At 47.1% G+C, this 12,019-nt stretch overlaps 1 protein-coding gene across 7 annotated transcripts in view; it reads right to left on the bottom strand.

The window, feature by feature from the left end:
- Positions 1-12,019, bottom strand: part of LOC139269044 (unconventional myosin-XVIIIb-like) — a 452,517-nt gene that overhangs the window by 56,491 nt on the left and 384,007 nt on the right. For all 7 annotated transcript variants that reach the window (XM_070888021.1, XM_070888023.1, XM_070888024.1 and 4 more), the window contains one exon: positions 3,847-4,032. In XM_070888021.1, coding sequence (XP_070744122.1) covers positions 3,847-4,032 — 186 coding nt within the window. The remainder of the gene's footprint in view (positions 1-3,846; positions 4,033-12,019) is intronic.

The raw sequence follows: 12,019 nt of genomic DNA, 5'->3' as shown, positions 1-12,019 counted from the left end.
GCGCGCGCACGCACACACGCACACACACACATGCACACACGCACGCACTCACACAAACGTACACACACACACACACACACCACACACACACAGGCACACACAGGCACACACAGACACACACGCACACACACGCTCCTGGAGAGTCACCAGGAGGAAAATCACAGGCCAATATTCCCCTCTCTAACATAAGAAGAACCGAAGAAATAGGAGCAGGAGTTGACCATTCAGCCGTCGAGCCACTCAAAAAAAGATCATGGCTGATCTTCTACCTCAACTCCACCTTCCTGCACGATCCCCATATTCCTTAATTAACTTCGTTCCCAAAAATCTAACGACCTCTGTCTTGGAATATACTCAATGACTGAGCCTCCTGGGTTAGAGAATTCCTAAGCTATGGCTCTTGAGAAAATTGTAGCGTTCCTATTGCCACATCATCATAGGCAGTCCCTCGAAATCGAGGAAGGCAGGCTTCCACTCTCAAAGTGAGTTCTCAGGTGACTGTACAGTCCAATATGGGAATGACAGTCTCTGTCACAGGTGGGACAGACAGTGGTTGGAGGAAAGGCTGGGTAGGCACCAAGCGAATCGTCACAGACCAGTGCTCAAGCCGCCATTTCATTCATTTCCCCACCAACTTCATTAGGTGCCAAGACCAGTAAACCGGCAACAACAAAAAATACAAAAGATCACAGTAAACTAGTTATGTTTCAGCGCCTCTCTGTGAATAGGACAACTGGGGCCTTTAGGCACTCTACATTATTTGATTAATAAAACATGATGTGCGTTCTGCAATGATTCACCAGCCGGTTGGAGAAAGAGGAAGTTGTTGACTGACTCGATTCCCTTGGCCCTGTTTAAATTAAAAATGGCACCACGCCGTATATTTTGATTGGTGAAGCACTTGAAGCAGTTATCAGTGAGCTTGACACCATCGTAAAAAATGATTAACAATCTGGTTTATAACTATTTTTACTTCATTTAGTACCAAATATTCAATTATAATGTGCACTCAGTATTCAGAATCATGTACATCACCATGACAACCATTTAGGGGCTTTTGTCTTCAATTCAACGTGCAGTAGCACTCAATTCCTGAATACTGAGAGATATTTAACCTGTTCCGCTCTAAAAGAGTTGGGCCATCATATCCTAAGTGCACACCTTCTCAGTGACCAGCACCAAAGGGATGCTATTAAAGGGATGTTGACCCATAGACCCCTAAATGCTTAGCAGTTCTACTTGGAGCTACGACATGGCAAGCGAGCCCCAGGTGGGCAGAGGAAATGCTTCAAGGGCACCCTCAAAGCCTCCTTGAAAAAGTGCAACATCCCCACCGGCATTTGGGAATCCCTGGATGATGTCATCAAGCAATATCCGAAGGTGTTCTGCGAAACAGGCAGTCTGATCCAAGGCTTCAAGGCAAGTGTCAGAGTACAGAAGGACGCTAGACCAGTTTACTGCAAGCCACGTCCCGTACCATATGCACTCAGGGAGAAAGTTGAGCAAGAACTCAAAAGACTAGAGACTGTGAACATTATCTCTAAGATAGATCTAAGTAATTGGGCTACATCCATTGTTGATGTACCCAAGTCAGGATGGTAAGGTAAAGTTGTGTGGTAATGATAAGGTTCCATCATACCACATTGCTTCAAATGGCGCAGCAGAGTGCCCTCATCAAAAAAATGTTGGTTCCAAATCCAAAGAAACAGCAGTTGTCGTTGGACCACAAATTGAAACATTTTCCAATTACATATCGTAACACTCCTCATCCAACTACTGGTAGAACATTAGCAGAGATATTTCTCAAACGACGGCCATGAACCAGGTTCTCGTTGCTAAAACCAAACCTGGCATAGTCAGTAGAAGAGAAACAATTAAGACAGAAAGAGAATCATGATAGAGGTAGAGTAAGAGAGAGAAGTGTGAAATTGAATCAGAAGGTGAGAGTGAAGAACCATCACCTTAAATGGTTAAAGTGGTTACCAGGAAGAGTATTGAATATATGTGGCCTTCGCACATATTTGGTCAAGATGTTTGATCATGGACAGGTTAGGTTTGTTCGCACTTATCATATATTACCTACAGATGTGGATGGAGTTGAAAGTTGGAATGATTCGATTATTTCTGATGAGTCAGATAGTCTTGTTACAAGTAGAGTACCAGTAGCAAATCCTACATCAGATGTACTAGAAACAAGTACAAGAGAAAGTCTGAATTTCGTCTGAGTCCGAGTCAGGCAGACAAACAGTCTGAAGTTGTAGAGAGTTCAAATATAGATCAAGGGCATCCCTTAGAGGAAATCTCTCCTCATGCTCAGACTAGAATGAGTTCTACACCAGGTTTGGAAGGTTCTTTTCAAGAGCAGTCATCCTCTTTGAAACAGGAAACCAGTGGTTAAGTTTGATTTGTAAATATCGCAAAATAAGTCAATTTATTTTGTTATGTATAACTATGCAAGTTCTGTATAATGATTATTTTGTTATGATTACTTCTTCATTAAGGAGGGAGAAGTGTAATAGAGAACTCCACCTAGTGGACTACTGCTCCACTCAGTGGACTACTATGGTAATGCAGCTACTCATGTAAATACAATAAAAGCATCATGTGACTAGGTCACCTGACAAGTGCCTGTGCAATGGAGCCATCTTGTAGTCTGTGTATTTATGATGTCGTAAAGAAGATATCAGTCTGGACAGAGTGAATAGAGAGAAACTGTTCCCATTGGCAGAAGGGCCAAGAACCAGAGGACACAGATTTAAGGTGACTGGCAAAAAAAAACAAAGGTGGTGTAAGAAAAAGCTTTTTTATGCAGCGAGTGATTGGGATCTGGAATGCACTGGCTGACAGGGTGGTGGAGACAGACTCAATCTTATCTTTCAAAAAGGAGTTGGATAAATATCTGAAGGAAAAACAATTGCAGGGCTACGGGGAAAGGTCGGGGGAGTGGGAGTAGCTAAGAGTCGGCACGGGCTCGATGGGCCGAATGGCCTACTTCCATGCTGTAACCATTCTATGATTCTATAAAACAAATGACCTGGTCGTTATCACATTGTTGTTTGTGGATAAATAGGCTACATTACTAGATTACACTTCAAAAGTACTTAATTGGCTGTAAAGTGCTTTAGAACGTCCCAAGGTCATGAAAGTTGCTCGATGAATGCAAGTTCTTTTTATCCTTGCTACAAAGCTCCCTCCCACGCACACTGCCCTTCACTCCACACAATTTTGGTTCCATTTTTAGTTACAAGCTCCAAAGAGTACAATCGCCGTGTCAGATCTGTGCCAGATTCGATACTTCACTCGCATGCTAATTATTGCTTCACAAAGCATGGATGCTGAAAGGTTGCTGTCACTGACACGTTAGCAACCGTTACTTCAAAAACCAAATTCACGCACACGTATTGTGCTGGGGGGGGTCGACGTAGATTGATGGATGAGGCCACAGTTTGGTCTCACCTCACAGTTCCACATTAGTATGCAAGTGTCGCCTATTGCCATTTAGCCACACAAAGAGAACCGCATCAATGAAGAAAACAGAAATAGTTGTGGATTAAAAAGATAGCATTTGTTTCACCTCAGGCTTCAGAAGTGTGAGCAGTCCTTCTTAAAAGAAAATCTTCAGACTATGGGGAGATCATGTACTACAAAGCGTCTCCTCCAGCCTGACTGTACTAGTTCGTATAAAGGGTGACAGCCAACATATTAACTTATCTTTCCCTTTCGATTTGACTGGACAGCTATTTATTTCTAGCAGTGACTGCTTTTATTTCAAATTTCCAACATTTGTGGTCCTCATTCATCGCTTCTATTTTTTAATCATGTTAAGTTGGAACTGAACATCCTTACCAGTTCCATGCACCGACGAGAGGCCTCCAGCTCTCGCTGAACGAGCTCGTCCATCTCCACTTTCATTTCTTCCATCCGATGCTGGAAGTGTTTGCTGATTTCCTTCTCCCGGACCTCCGAATCAGCAGCGTGTTCCAGTTCCTCACCCATCTTCATCACGCTGTCCCGCAAACGCAACACCAACGTCTACAGAAAAAGTAACAAATAGTAACAATTGGAGTAAACTCTTTAGTTAGACTGTGGACTGTGATATCTTTCCTCTCTTTGGAATATATGTATGTGTGTATACTGTATACATGTGTGTGTACATGTATGTGTATATTGTATGTGTGTGTACGTGTGTGTACATGTGTGTATACTGTATATGTGTATACATGTGTGTGTGCATGTGTGTACATGTGTGTGTACATGTGTACATTGTAAGTGTGTGTTAGTGTGTGTGTGAGTCTGTGCGTAGTGTGTGTGTATATGTGTGAGTGTGTATATATTGTGTGTGTACATGTGTGTATACTGTATACGTGTATACATGTGTGTGTGCGCATGTGTGTACGTACGTATGTACATGTGTGTGTGCATATGTACATTGTAAGTGTGTTAGTGTGTGTGTGAGTCTGTGCGTAGTGTGTGTGTATGTGTGAGTGTGTGTATATATTGTGTGTGTGGACGTGTGTGTGTGTATTGTAAGTGTGTGTATATTGTGTGTGTGTATATTGTATGTGTGTGTGTACATTTGTGTGTAAGTGTGTGTGTATTGATTCACTTCAATCACATTTAATTCAGCTTTTAAAGAAGAATCTGATGGCCATATTCGAGAATAATTTTAGTTGAAAAAGAACTATTTAGCAGCGTTGAAGGACAAGAAAGTACATGAAGAGCCGTTCAGAAATGAGCTAAAGAATACCACAGAACAACTGATTACTGCACAATGTTCACACAAATGAAAAATGAGCAAGTAAGAAATTGGGCAGATCAATTTCGCACAAAATGCAATCGACTTATTCTACAAGTTACAGGGAAGGTTGCTGGAGTGGGTAGTATAAATTCAAAAGGCATTGTATTTCTGCTGAGAAAAGGGACCGAGGAAGATGTCGACAAAGCAGGGGTTGGGGTTGATCTACGAACAAAAAAGGGACAACATTTTAGCCCCCAATGGCCTTTGACCCTGTGATGTATGTAGCACTCAAATCACTGACTCCACACAGTCTGGTGTTGTAGTAACTGCTGTGACCTTAGTCCTTTATTGTGTAACTCCAGAGTGCCTCTCAGGTGTGGTGGGCAGCCTTTTATACTCTGTCTCGCAGGTACTTTCAGGTCTCCCACCACAGCGCCCTCTGTGGCGCACCATTGTACTTATACATTTAATGTACCTGGACAATACATAACATCTCACTCCCCCCCCTCAGTTCCAAAAGCCATTGCTGGTAACCTCGGCCTTGTTCGTCCTGGTTGATTTGTGAGTGAGAGTCCATGACCAGCCACTTCCCTCTTCTCCCCCATGTGGAGATTATGCTTGTGATCCAGTGCAAGCATGTGGTGTTTGCAGTCCTTACACGGGTGATGAAGTACACGAGCATAACCGCCAACAGAAAGCAGGTATACATAGACAGTACATTTGTATGGTACATATAATATGTGGTACAGATGTTATGTCAAAAGGTTGCAGGTACACTGAACAGTTGTTTAATCCCAGCTCCACTGGGTGAGGTACAGTGGCGGTATACTGCCCCTTTTTGCCCAAGGTAATGGGCTGTGCTGAGACAGGGCATCGCAACTGGTGCGTTGCCTCTGTTCTCAGAAAATAATCGCCTTGGCGGCTCATCTGCAGCCGCTGAACCGTTGCATGAATCACATAAATCAAAAATCGCATTAGTCCATTAGTCATGTTAGCCACGGATCCATTACCCTTTTTCTTGTATCTCGGGGTATTTTTGTAATTCATATCCATTATTTTAAACACAGCAACCATTCAGCATTAAAATATTAACTCTTATCATAAATCCGTTATCCTACATTCACATTGCTCATTTAGACTCGCTCTTGCCTTCCAAAAGTCTCTTTGTGGGGACCGCCAACGGTGTAAGGCCCTTTTAAGACTCCCGGGTGCATTTCCCTTTTAAGACACCATCTTGTGTTTCCCACGAGGCTTCCACTGGGCGCCGCCATTTTAGTTGCTCTGCTTGCCTTTCTCTGCAGAGCTCTGCTGCCACAAGGTTCGCCATCATCTTGAGCTCGCTGGCGAAGAAGGAACAGAAGGAACAGAGAAGAAAGAAAGGAGAAAAACGGCCAAGAACAACTTGATCTTGACTCTGGCAGAAGTGGTTCCCTGGACTCAATCAGTCATAGTTCCTGTGAGAGCGGCCTCCGTAATTGCTGCCGTATCTGCCACTCTGGCTCACGTTCTCCCGAGTCACACCAGCCGCCGCCGTAGCCTCCACTCCTGTCGCTGTCGCCGCAACTGCCACCTCTCCTGCGGCCGCCGTAGCCGCCACCACCGTAGACATGACCGCCGCCCGACTTTTCCTCTGCATGGGGCCCTTGGATTTGTCGGCCATCAATGGACCTCCCGCTCATCGCCCGCAGCGCATCGCCGGCCCGCACCCCAGCAATCGGCCCGCACCTGCCAAACTCCTCTTCCAGGGTCTGCTCGTCTGTGTGGGGATTTAGACTGCTGATGAACTGCTTCTTTCTCCTCCAGTTCGGTCGGCGCTGCTCTTTGGGAACCCGGGGGAACAGTGGTCTGTGGAGGAATGAAGTCTTCCCAGCTCCCACGGACCTTCTCCATCCACCTCCTGCCTAGTCGCGTCGGCCCATCGCCTGCAATGATTCACAAAGGTAAACCGTGCGTCTCGCCCCCGTGAGATACCTGCACATCCGCTCTCCCAAGAACAGATATCAGTTCCTTGGTGTAGGTGCGCAGCTTCACCGTGACCGGGACCAGCTTGGGTCGTGCAGCTGGGTTGACCCACAGTTTATGAAAAGTTTCCTGACTCATCAACGACAGACCCGATCCAGTGTCCACTTCCACACTCACTGGGACTCCATTAATCTTGACTTCCATAATCACTGGGGCCGAATCGTCGGTACACGTGTACAGTCCAAACGCCTCATCTTCTTCTGCCTGCTCCTCGCTGGGATCCTCTACCATCTCCTCAGCCACACAGTGAGTCAGGTTTCATTTGCACATACGCTGAAGGTGGCCTTTCGTGTGGCAAGCATTGCACGTGTACTCCGCAAACCTGCACCGGTGAGCCCCATGGCTTCCTCTGCAGCGCCAGCATGGTGCTACTCGATTGGCCCCCCCTCAGCGGACTCTGAGTTCCGGGGCCCGAGGTCCATGCTCTCTGCCCTGGGCAGAGCCACGTTCTGCAATTTTGTCCGTGACGGGCGCTATCCTGTGGACAGTGGCTGCCGGGTTCGAGACTGTGTGGATCATCTGTTTGGTGTTGCAAGTCGAGGTCATTAATGCCCTGCTGATGGTGATGGCTTGCTTCAGGGTGACTGTAGGTTCAGTGGATAGCAGCTTGTGAAGGAGACCTTCATGGCCAATCCCCATAACAAAAACGTCTCGCAACGCTTCATCAAGGTGTGTGCCAAAGTCGCACGGCGCCGCGAGTCTCCTGATGTCCGTAGCATATTTGGTGACATCCTGGCCCTCAGGTCTGCAGTGATGGTAGAATTTGCGCCTGGCCGTGAGGATGCTCTCCTTCGGTTTCAGTTGGTCGATCAACTCCTCATATGACTTGTCCCTGGCGCTCGCGGGTGCCAGCAAATCCCTGACGAGATCTCATCGCCACAACTGGAAAATAATATCGCCTTACGCTTCTCTCTCAGTGCGTCCGTGCCCCCCGTCAGGCCGTTTGCCGTAAAGTAGTACTCGAGCCTTTCCGTAAAGGCCTCCCAATCATTGCCCACCGTAAAGTCCTGTAATGAGCCCAGAGTAGCCATGGTTGAGTGAAGCTCATCCGTGTCCTCGTCGCCAATGTGATGTATGTAGCACTCAAATCACTGACTCCACACAGCCTGGTGTTGTAGTAACTGCTGTGACCTTAGTCCTTTATTGTGCAACTCCAGAGTGCCTCTCAGGTGTGGTGGGCAGCCTTTTATACTCTGTCTTGCAGGTACTTTCAGGACTCCCACCATAGCGCCCTCTGTGGCGCACCATTGTACTTATACATTTAATGTACACGAACAATACATAACATCTCCGTTCCTAAAAGATTCCAACATTCTTGCTCCTTAATACAGTGAAATTCATGAGAGGGCTGCGAATGTGATGGATGGTGTTGGCTACACATTGCCACATCAGGCCCAGGCTTCTCCTGGCACAGGATCTTCCGGCCACTTGTCCATTTAATGTGCCTTTCTAAAGTCGGGAACACCTGTTGTGTGTTATCGGCTCATTATGACACCAAATTTAAATGAGCTGCTGACCCATATTGCATTCTCAGAACCTGATCAGTAATGCAGTGACTCAGCACCCTTGTAAAACAGGCAATCACTGGTCAACTCCTTCAGCCATTTTGGGTCCTCTATCTTATAGGGAGTGAGCTGGGTAGCTGTTTTTTTTTTTATTCGTTCCTGGGATGTGGGCGTCGCTGGCAAGGCCAGCATTTATTGCCCATCCCTAATTGCCCTCGAGAAGGTGTTGGTGAACCACCTTCTTGAACCGCTGCAGTCCGTGCGGTGAAGGTGCTCCCACTGTGCCGTTAGGGAGGGAGTTCCAGGATTTTGACCCAGCGACGACGAAGGAACGGTGATATATTTTCAAGTCAGGATGGTGTGTGACTGGGAGGTGAATTTGGAGGGGAACTTGGAGGTGATGGTGTTCCCATGCACCTGCTGCCCTTGCCCTTCTAGTTGGTAGAGGTCACGTGTTTGGGAGGTGCTGCCGAAGAAGCCTTGGCGAGTTGCTGCAGTGCATCTTGTAGATGGCACACACTGCAGCCACGGTGCGCCGGTGGTGGAGGGAGTGAATGTTGAAGGTGGTGGGTAGCGTGCAGATCAAGTGGCCTGCTTTGTCCTGGATGGTGTCGAGCTTCTCGAGTGTTGTTGGAGCTGCACTCATCCAGGCAAGTGGAGTGTGTTCCATCACACTCCTGACTTGTGCCTTGTAGATGTTGGAAAGGCTTTGGGGAGTCAGGAGGTGAGACACTCGTCACAGAATACCCAGCCTCTGACCTGCTCTTGTTGTCACAGTATTTATGCGGCTGGTCCAGTTAAGTTTCTGGTCAATGGTCACCCTCAGGATGTTGATGGTGGGGGATTCAGTGATGGTAATGCCGTTGAATGTCAAGGGGCAGTAGTTAGGCTCTCGCTTGCTGGAGATAGTTATTGCCTGGCACTTGTGTGGCGCGAATGTTACTTGTCACTTATCAGCCCAGGTCTGGATGTCATCCAGGGTCTTGCTGCATGCGGGCATGGACTGCTCCATTATCTGAGGAGTTGCGACTGGCGCTGAACACTGTGCAGTCATCAGCGAACATCCCCAGTTCTGACCTTATGATGGGGGGAATGTCATTGATGAAGCAGCTGAAGATGCAGGACCTCCTGCAGCGATGTCCTGGGGCTGGGATGATTGACCTCCAACCACCACAACCATCTTCCTTCGTGCTAGATATGACTCCAGCCAGTGGAGAGTTTTCCCCCTAATTCTCATTGACTTCAGTTTTACTAGGTATCCTTGATGCCACACTCGGTCAAATGCTGCCTTGATGTCAAGGGCAGTCACTCTCACCTCACCTCACCTCTGGAATTCAGCTCTGTTTGGACCAAGGCTGTAATGAGGTCTGGAGCTGAGTGGTCTTGACAGAACTCAAACTGAGCATTGGTGAGCAGATTATTGGTGAGTAAGTGCTGCTTAATAACACTGTCGACGGCACCTTCTATCACTTTGCTAATGATTGAGAGTCGACTGATGGGCCGGTAATTGGCTGGATTGGATTTGTCCTGCTTTTTGTGGACAGGACATACCTGGGCTGTTTTCCACATTGTCGGGTAGATGCCAGTGCTGTAGCTGTACTGGAACAGCTTCACTAGAGGCGCGACTAGTTCTGGAGCACAAGCCTTCAGCACAACAGCCGGGATGGTGTTGGGGCCCATAGACTTTGTTGTATCCAGTTTGCGCTCAGCCCGTTTCTTGATATCACGTGGAGTGAATCGAATTGGCTGGAGACTGTTATCTGTGATGGCGGGGACCTCAGGAGGAGGCCGAGATGGATCATCCACTTGGCACTTCTGGCTGAAGATGGTTGCAAACGCTTCATTCAGCCTTGTCTTTTACACTCACGTGATGGGCTGCACCATCATTGAGGATGGGGACTCCTCCTCCCATTAGTTGTGAAATGACTGGATGTGGCAGGACTGCAGAGCTTTGATCTGATCCATTGATTGTGGGATCAATTAGCCCTGCCTCTAGCAGGTTGCTTATGCTTTTTAGCATGCATGTAGTCCTGTGTTGCAGCTTCCCCAAACTGTGTCAGGATCACATCGGCACTCTCCGAGAAAACGGTATGGGAATGGTAATATATGATAATCAAAGTGCTGCCTCTACACTTGCCTTCACCTTTAATGTAACGATGAGGTAATATGAACATAGGTAAGTATAAGTGCTTTTCCATGCTGTCTATTGGCGGAACAGCGTCTTATCCGTTCCCCAATATCGACATCAAAGAAAAGACAGAAAATGTTCAATCTTTAATCTGTTCAAGTTGACAGACTATTTTGCTTTTGGGTTTGCCTGCGAGATATGCTGGCACTGTACTTAAGGCTCACCGATGGTGTTCTGAATTTATTAGCTCACTATGAATGTTGCAGATCATTCAACAACTGATTTCTCTCATCGGGAGGACTTGATGAGATGCGTGCTGCACAGCTCCTCCAGGCAGAATACCTTTGAACAGCTCACGTCACGCTGATACAGACTTGATTTAAACCCTTTGCCGTCAAGTCATTTTTCAAAATTGTTTCCATGGTTCCCGTAAAATCCACAGAGGGCCTGGTGCACAGAACAACTGCTTCTAAACTGAGTTAGCATAAAGGTATATGGTACACAGGGGTCAAAACCCTCTGTAATGAATTAGAGGCACCCATTTCATTTAGTTAAAGATCAGATGGTGGCTTTTGATCAAAAGATCAAAGGGGTCTTGACAAGGTGGATACAGAGAGGATATTTTCACTGATGGGGGAGACTAGAACTAGGGGGCACAATCTTAGAATAAGGGGCCGCCCATTTAAAACTGAGATGAGGAGAAATTTCTTCTCTCAGGAGGGTTGTAAATCTGTGGAATTCGCTGCCTCAGAGAGCTGTGGAAGCTGGGTCATTGAATAAATTTAAGACAGAGATAGACAGTTTCTTAACCGATAAGGAAATTAGGGGTTATGGGGAGCGGGCGGGGAAGTGGACCTGAGTCCATGATCAGATCAGTCATGATCGTATTAAATGCGGAGCAGGCTCGAGGGGCCGATGGCCTACTCCTGCTCCTATTTCTTATGTTCTTAAAAGATCAAATAGGGTAATTTCCTCCACCTGATTTACAGTGCTCCTTTCACGTGCATAAAAAATAACCGGGCCGAACTTGGTGGACTCACCGCCCGCTGCTGCCGAGTTTTCTGGGCGGTCTCCCCTCCGAGCGAGTTTGGTGGAGGCCTCCTGCCAGCGGGGAGGGAAGACCGCTGGGGACCACCCGCTGGGGACCGCCCGCTGACGGGCAACGCGCCGAAGTGTCCTCCTGCCCGCCGAGCTGCCAGTTTGGTCCGGGCGGGAGTCCGCTGCAGCAGGGGGAAGGATCGTCGCGTGGAGTAAGATCTAACCTCAACGGTAAATATGAAGACCCGCAAAAAAAGGTTAGTCCACTTCTTTTCTTGATTTTTATTGCAGCGATTCAGGTGAATAGGGTCCCCTGAAGATTTTCCAGTGGTTTTTTTGCTTATTTTTTGGACATTTTTAATTTTATCTGTTCCCCCCCCCCCCCCCCCAACCCCACTCCCTGGGCCCAACTCAATCCTTGGCAGCACTTTGCCGAGGATTGCATTTGCCGCCGAGATTGGAAGCTCCCGCCCGCTGCCGCCCAGATTCAGGGCATATTGCTCAAAGTAAGAGGGTATTTTTTTTAACAAAATTTTAAATGATTGTTGACATTGTACACCAAAAAAAAAGTGCATGTTTTTTTCAAGG

The sequence above is a fragment of the Pristiophorus japonicus genome, chromosome 8 (genome assembly GCF_044704955.1).
Source record: "Pristiophorus japonicus isolate sPriJap1 chromosome 8, sPriJap1.hap1, whole genome shotgun sequence".
In the NCBI taxonomy this organism is placed as follows: Eukaryota; Metazoa; Chordata; class Chondrichthyes; family Pristiophoridae; genus Pristiophorus; species Pristiophorus japonicus.
Note: the sequence above shows the minus strand (reverse complement) of the source record. Positions and strands in the feature narration are given on the sequence as shown.